At 47.2% G+C, this 6,487-nt stretch overlaps 1 protein-coding gene across 1 annotated transcript; it reads right to left on the minus strand.

The window, feature by feature from the left end:
• Positions 1 to 429: 429 nt before the first annotated feature.
• LOC136652412 (vomeronasal type-2 receptor 26-like) lies at positions 430 to 2,256 on the minus strand. Its single transcript, XM_066629350.1, has 2 exons — positions 2,181 to 2,256; positions 430 to 1,334 (listed from the first exon to the last, which is right to left on the minus strand). The coding sequence occupies exons 1-2, from the start codon at positions 2,254 to 2,256 to the stop codon at positions 430 to 432; spliced, it is 981 nt and encodes a 326-aa protein (XP_066485447.1).
• Positions 2,257 to 6,487: the final 4,231 nt, after the last annotated feature.

Below are 6,487 nucleotides of genomic sequence, written 5' to 3' on the forward strand. Positions count from 1 at the left end.
ACTGAATCTTCATTCTCTCCCCTCCACTTCTCTTGGCCACTGCACACAGTCCCAACACATGAAATGGATTTCCCCTGCATGCACATGTTACATGTGTTCTGAAAATCACTCACAGTAACTATGTTATTGTTTCAGCATTGTGACTTCTGTGCTATGATTTTATATTCAGTTATCAAAATTATCTCTGGATAGCTGTCCAAGATATAGCTATTGATTCTGAAATGGTTTATTTATTTATTTATTTATTTATTTATTTATTTATTTATTTACTAACTATGTTTCTGGTACTCAGAGCAGCATATAACATTTATCTACTCTGTCCCTGCAACTTGTAAAACATTCAGCAAAGGATGTGCTGTTTTATGCAAAATTTCTTTCTGGGTATAGAGGAAAAAATACATGCAAACACCTACAATTCCACAATCAGATTTAATGATTTCTTTTCTCTATTAGCAATTTCTTGGAGTTCACATCTACTCTTAGGACAATAATGTAACATTTGGGGAAAAACATGCAAGCTAAGAGCCCAGTGTTGGACGCCAGGATGGCAAAGACCTCCACGGCCACTACATATTTCCCTTTGGTGCTCATGTAAGCAGGAATGAAGGAGATCCACACAGTACAAAAGACCAACATGCTGAAGGTGATCAGTTTGGCTTCGTTGAAGGTGTCAGGCAGTTTTCTAGCAAAGAAAGCCACAGAGAAACTGATGATGGCCAGAATACCAACATAGCCCAGCACACAGTAGAACATGATGATCAACCCTTCATTGCATTCCAGGATGATTTGCCCAGAAAGTGAGTGCATGTCAGTGTCTGGAAATGGAGGTGAGGTTGACAGCCAGACACTGCAAATCCCCACTTGAATGAGGGAGCAGGAAAGGACAATGGAGTTGGCCACTTTTTTCCCCAGCCATTTCCTCATGTTGTTGCCTGGCTGAGTGGCCATGAAGGCCAGGACCACAGTGATGGTTTTTGCCAACACACAAGAAACAGCCACAGAGAAAATGATGCCAAACATTATTTGCCGAACAAGGCAGGGGACTTTCTGAGGTTTACCAATGAAGAGCAGGGAAGAAAGGTAGCAGAGCAGGATGGAGCTGAGAAGTACACAGGTGAGACTCTGGTTGTTGGCTTTGACAATGGGAGTGTTCCAGTTCTTTATAAAGGTTAATATCACTAAACCTGTGATCACAGCAAAGAAAACAGCCAAGGAAACAAAAATGATCCCTAAAGGCTCTTGATAGGAAAGGAAGGTGATGACCTTAGGGATACACTGGTCTTGGTTCTTGTTTGGATGCTGGTCTTGTGGGCATTTGATACATTGAGCTGCATCTGAAAGGGACAAACAGAATATTAGGTGTTCACACAGTGATGCTTGCTGTAAGGCAATGGTTCCCAAACTGTGGGTCCATGTCCCACTAGTGGGGTCATGACCCAGCTTTGGGTGGATCGTACAACCTACAAGGTAGATTAGGGTATGTCAGTGGTTCCTAAATTTTTTCTCTCCAGGACCCAGTTTTTACAATGACACTCTATCAGGACCCACCTAGCTTTACTAGACTAAAAAGAAAGTTTCACTTTACCAGCTGCCTCTGTTTTTATCTTTTTTACTATGGTGAGGGGCGATCGCCTTTTGGAGCATTTGTTGAGCTCCTTGTTCATTGGATCAGGACCTTTCTGGTGGCCTTGGGTTTCCCTTCACCTGGGTTTCGATCAGAGCAGAGGCATGTTGGCCCACTTGTGAGTAAACATGCACATGCTACTGCATTTCGGTTTCCATAGAGCTCAATGCATTTTCCATGTCAGAGATCAGCTTGTCAGTTTCGTGACACACCAAAAATCATTTCATGACCCACTGGTGGGTCCCAACCCACAGTTTGGGAACCACTGGGAAATGTGCATCAAGAGTCAAGCAACCTGCTACTTGGAGGGGGGACGACGACGACTGCTGCTCAATCATCATTATAGCCAAAGAGGCTTGAGTAGCTGGTAAAATGAAACTTTGTTTGAGGTGGGTCCTGAAGTTAAAACGTTTGGGAACCACTGCTCTAGGAAGAAATGATGAAAGGTTTGTGGGTCGTAAAATGGAAAAGTGTCTTGCCAATCACTTAATAGCTGCATACCATGTATAGAAATATTTGAAAACAGTTACTGGCAAATGCGTGCACTGTCACTTACCTGTCTGGTTGGAAATCATTTCTGCTGGGCATGGAGTACAGTCATAGCAACAAACTGGTTTCCCCTCCCAAACCATCTTTCTGTGTCCAACAAGGCAGCTCTTGACACATGTGGAACGGGGTGGCATCTAACCATAAGAAATAGAAAGATGTGTCACACCAAACATGTAGTGCTCAGCAATACACCTAAACTTCTGCATGACATCAGCAAATTGAGTGAGACTGACAACTCAGTCCTATTGTGTGTCCCCCACCCCTGCTGATGCAGTGGTGCTGAAATGGCTACCACTGCATCCTGTGGGGGGGGCAGTTGAGGAGGTCTCCTCTGGGTAAAGGAAACTGGGGGTAAGCCTTTGCAGTGCGGGGGTGGGGGTTACTTGTACTTTCTCTAGCTAAATAGCTAGTACAGTTCTGTGTGGACTCATGCTACTGGAGGTAGTATGGGAAGGGAGTTAGGATTTGGTGGAAGTCTCAAATTATGACATAGGACTGAGGCTTCAGAAGACACTCAGGCATGTGCTTCTTGAACCCCAGTATTACAGCACATGGAAAGCATCATCTGGCCATTCAGCTATGACTTACAGCTGCGGTTTCCATATTCTCCGAGAGTTTGAAATCCGCAGTAAGTCTTTGCAGGGTCGGGGGGAGGCGGCAGGGGCAGGGGGAAGGCAGCGACACAATCCCCAGGATGGCATGGCTCAGGGGGCTGCAGGGACTGGGATGCACTCACCAGTCCCTGCAGCAGCTGTCCCTGTGTGCGGGGAGCCCTGCGCGAGTGCCTGGAGGGCGCCCCAGGTCAGGGAAAGGGAGAGTGGAGCCATCTGCTCTGCCTCTGCAAAAGCAGAAGTGGAGCGCGGTCGCCACATTCTCCCTCTCCCTGACCTGGGGAGCCCTGCAGATGCTCGCACAGGGCTCCCCACACACAGGGACAGCTGCTGCAGGTACTGGAGGGTGCACCCCAGTCCCTGCAGCCCCATCAGAAGGGAAACCGGAGCGATTGTGCTCCACTTCCAGTTCTGCGGAGCGGGGCACGATTATTCCGCTTTAACTTTTCCTGACCTGGGGAGCCCTGCTGAAGGTTGCGCAGGGCTCCCTGCACCCCTGGGAGGCTGCAGGAGGCTTGGGAAAGTGCACCCAAGTCTCTGCAGCCCCCATGAGCGGCGCGATCCTGCGGATCACGCCACTGCCTTCCTCCTGTCTCCTGCCTGTCCCCGCCCCTTAGGGGGCAGAGGCCAGGACCTACAGGCTGGGGCATCGCGATGTCCCAGTTTGAATACCACTGACTTACAGATATACCCTTGATTCCTACCTTCTCAAATATGCTGTTCCACACAATGGTATCAGCACTGATGGTGAATTCTTGACTTGGTGAGATCTTTCCAACCCTGACTTTAAGGAAGGATTGATTGGAGAAAGTCACCCAGTTGATAATGTCATACCCAACGGACAATTCCCCATTCTCAAACAAAACTTCATATCCTGCACCATTGTTAAAGAAGATATTTTTGAGGAAAGAATTGAGCTAGATTGGGAGAAAAGACCATGAAGAATATGTGTATATGAGTCAAGAATATAGCCACTCTACATAGGAAACTGCCTTTTACTGTGTCAGTTCACTGATCAGTTGAACTTAGTGTTGTCAAAACTAACTGATTTCAGTTCAATGTGGCAACAGGCAAGGGTCTTTTGCAGACCTACATGGAGATGACAAGGTCCAGAACTGGGGTCAGCAATGTTCTTCTGCTGAGGGGTGAGGCACTGGGTCTGTCCATAGTAAGAACACATGTGAACTCTATACTCATGTGTGAACCTCCCAATTAAGCCATAGAGCTAAAAAAAAAAGATGAGCATGGAGTGGAGAGACTCACACCCCAACAGAGAAGCAGAGAAGCAGAGAATCTGCTTACTGTATAGAGACAGAATTACAAATTTTTAGAACTACTGTGGGATGAGTGGATATCTTTTGGAGATTATGAGGAGATTATGAAGTGAATGATTTCACATGGTGGGTCTGATGTGGCCCACGGGCCATAGGTTGTCTTGCTCTGGCCTAGAACAATGGCTCCCAAACTCGTGGGTCGTGATCCACCAGGGGAACCAGAAGCAAGGCATTCTCCCTTAAGGGGAGTAGCCCTGCTCCGATGGCAGCAACAGAGATTGCAATGCTGCTGCCGCCAAGGGGCTTTTTGACTTTCCTGGGGGAAAGTGCGGGCCTCCTGAATGGTCTTGGAGGCTCACAACCCGCTCTGATATCCTCCGCAGCTTGTTTTCAAAGCCCTTAGCACTGATCTAAAGCTCCTTCTGATTTTCGGGAAATCCCACTGAAATGGAATAGCAACATGATCACCAGGAAACTCTCTGGAAACCTTCATTTTATTTAGTTTTCAGCTTTAAAAATATCTGTAGAAATTCCTGGTGCTCACACTGCTATCCCGTTTCAGTCAACAAACACCATTTCACCCATCCAGAGAAGTTTATTTCAGTGATGAATGTACCTGCCATGGCTGAGTACTCAAATGCTTAGATTTGGCTCCATCTAGCGGTGTTCTTCGTCTGGACTCATATATGTTATGTAAAGCATGAGCTACAGAATAGAGAGCATTGTAGATACCATAGCTCTGACCGCTCATCTCCATCTCAAACCGAGACATAGGCAAGCTCTGCAGCTTCTCTTCTCCTGTACACTTTGCACAACCTGGAAATTTCACTTTGCTTAGGCAACACTGAAACACAACTTTCAAGAAGAGGCAGCAAAATTGTGTCAGTGACTCATCAGGCTTTGTATGCTGGAGAAAGTCCTGGAATCCTGGTACTGCATTTGTGTGAACTGAGAAAGACAAAGCACCAAGGAATGTTTTTGTCGAGAAGCCCTTCACACTAATGGTGCTGGTGAAATCCCACTGAGGTGGTGTAATCCAAACCTTTCCCAAATAGCCCTTTGTCTCAAATTCAGCATAATCTAAGATTATTAGCAAAGCATGCAGAGAATGAGAGTCTCCGTTGACAACAATCACATTGACATCTGTCGATGAAAGTACTGACGACATGCTTAATATATGTTGGTTGTAATGATGCAAATTGTCATCCTTGATTATCTCAGTTCTTTCCAAGAAGGCAATACAAATGCTGTTCTGGGCAAGCAAAGGTGTCAGGTTTGACAGGAAGTTTTCCCCACTGTCATCCTGGGAAACAATGAGACCAGTCCATGTCCATCTGAAATGCAGCAGTAGCTGAACAATCCCCATGTGCTGAATATTCTCCTTTGGTGCCATCCAGTACAAAGAAGGGAAGTCCATTTTATCAATGAGCATACTTTCATATGCACCATGGGTGTGCTAATGGGGAAAATGTGACTCAATAGAACTTCAAAAAAATCTATTGATTTCAAATTGGAGGTGCTTACCTTCTGTGGCTCTAATTGCAGGCTCTACTGCCATAGCCTATCCTCCCTCCTGGCCCAGGCAGCCCGACACGGAACTCCTCAGCTCTTTGCCTGCTCAAACACAGGCACAGAACCAAGGAGACCCATTGCCACTGGCTGCTGTCTACCTGGGCTAAGGGAGCAAATGCTCCCCAAGGAGACCTCTGGTGGTGTCCCAGCGTCAATAAGATCTGACAGTCGCTATTTTGGCACAGCTGAAACCATGGGCACCGGGATTGGGCAGCAAATCTCTGTGCGGCAATGCAGTGGCTCTAGCATGGCTTCTACTGCATCCTGCAGGGGATTTGTGGCACTTGGAAGTCTCCGCAGGGTAAGCTTCAGCAACTTCTATGGGGCATGTCAGATCTGCGCTAGCTCAAACACTGCTGCTGCAAGTCCACTTTGGTCTGTGTGGGCAGATCAGGTCCAGGAAGGGGCTCGAGATTTGGTGCATGCTGCTGCCAATTCTGCCTCCTCCCTGGACCTGATCCATCTTCCTTCCCACCCAATCACTGCCCCATTCAGCCCACCCCTCCCCCTTCTGCCCTCTCCCTGCTACATTCAACCCCCTTCCTCCAACCTTCTGTATGGGCTCACATGCTTCAGTGGATGCCCATAATTCCACCAGTGTTTGAGAGGCCACTCTGCCCTGCCAGGTGGTGGGCCTGCTGTGCTTGTTGGCAGAGGCTGCCTCACAGCAGCTGGAAAGCAAGCTCTGCCAGTGCAATGCTAGTTACACCAAGAGGGGAGGGGGACAGAATTGGGGCATAACTGAACAGTAGGGTCACTCCCTCCATAACTTAAAACAAATGCACATACCTGTGGAATCTTGTAAAGACTCAAGATGCTGGACATTTGAATGGTGTTTTCTACAGTAAGTCCCCCAA

The sequence above is a fragment of the Tiliqua scincoides genome, chromosome 5 (assembly GCF_035046505.1).
Source record: "Tiliqua scincoides isolate rTilSci1 chromosome 5, rTilSci1.hap2, whole genome shotgun sequence".
Lineage (NCBI taxonomy): Eukaryota > Metazoa > Chordata > Lepidosauria > Squamata > Scincidae > Tiliqua > Tiliqua scincoides.

Excerpts from the sequence above, each read along its gene's own strand:
- LOC136652412 (XM_066629350.1), bottom strand. The coding sequence starts at position 2,256 with ATGGTTTGGGAGGGGAAACCAGTTTGTTGCTATGACTGTACTCCATGC. Across the intron at positions 1,335-2,180 it reads AATGATTTCCAACCAGACAG|ATGCAGCTCAATGTATCAAA; the intron begins GTAAGTGACAGT and ends TGTCCCTTTCAG.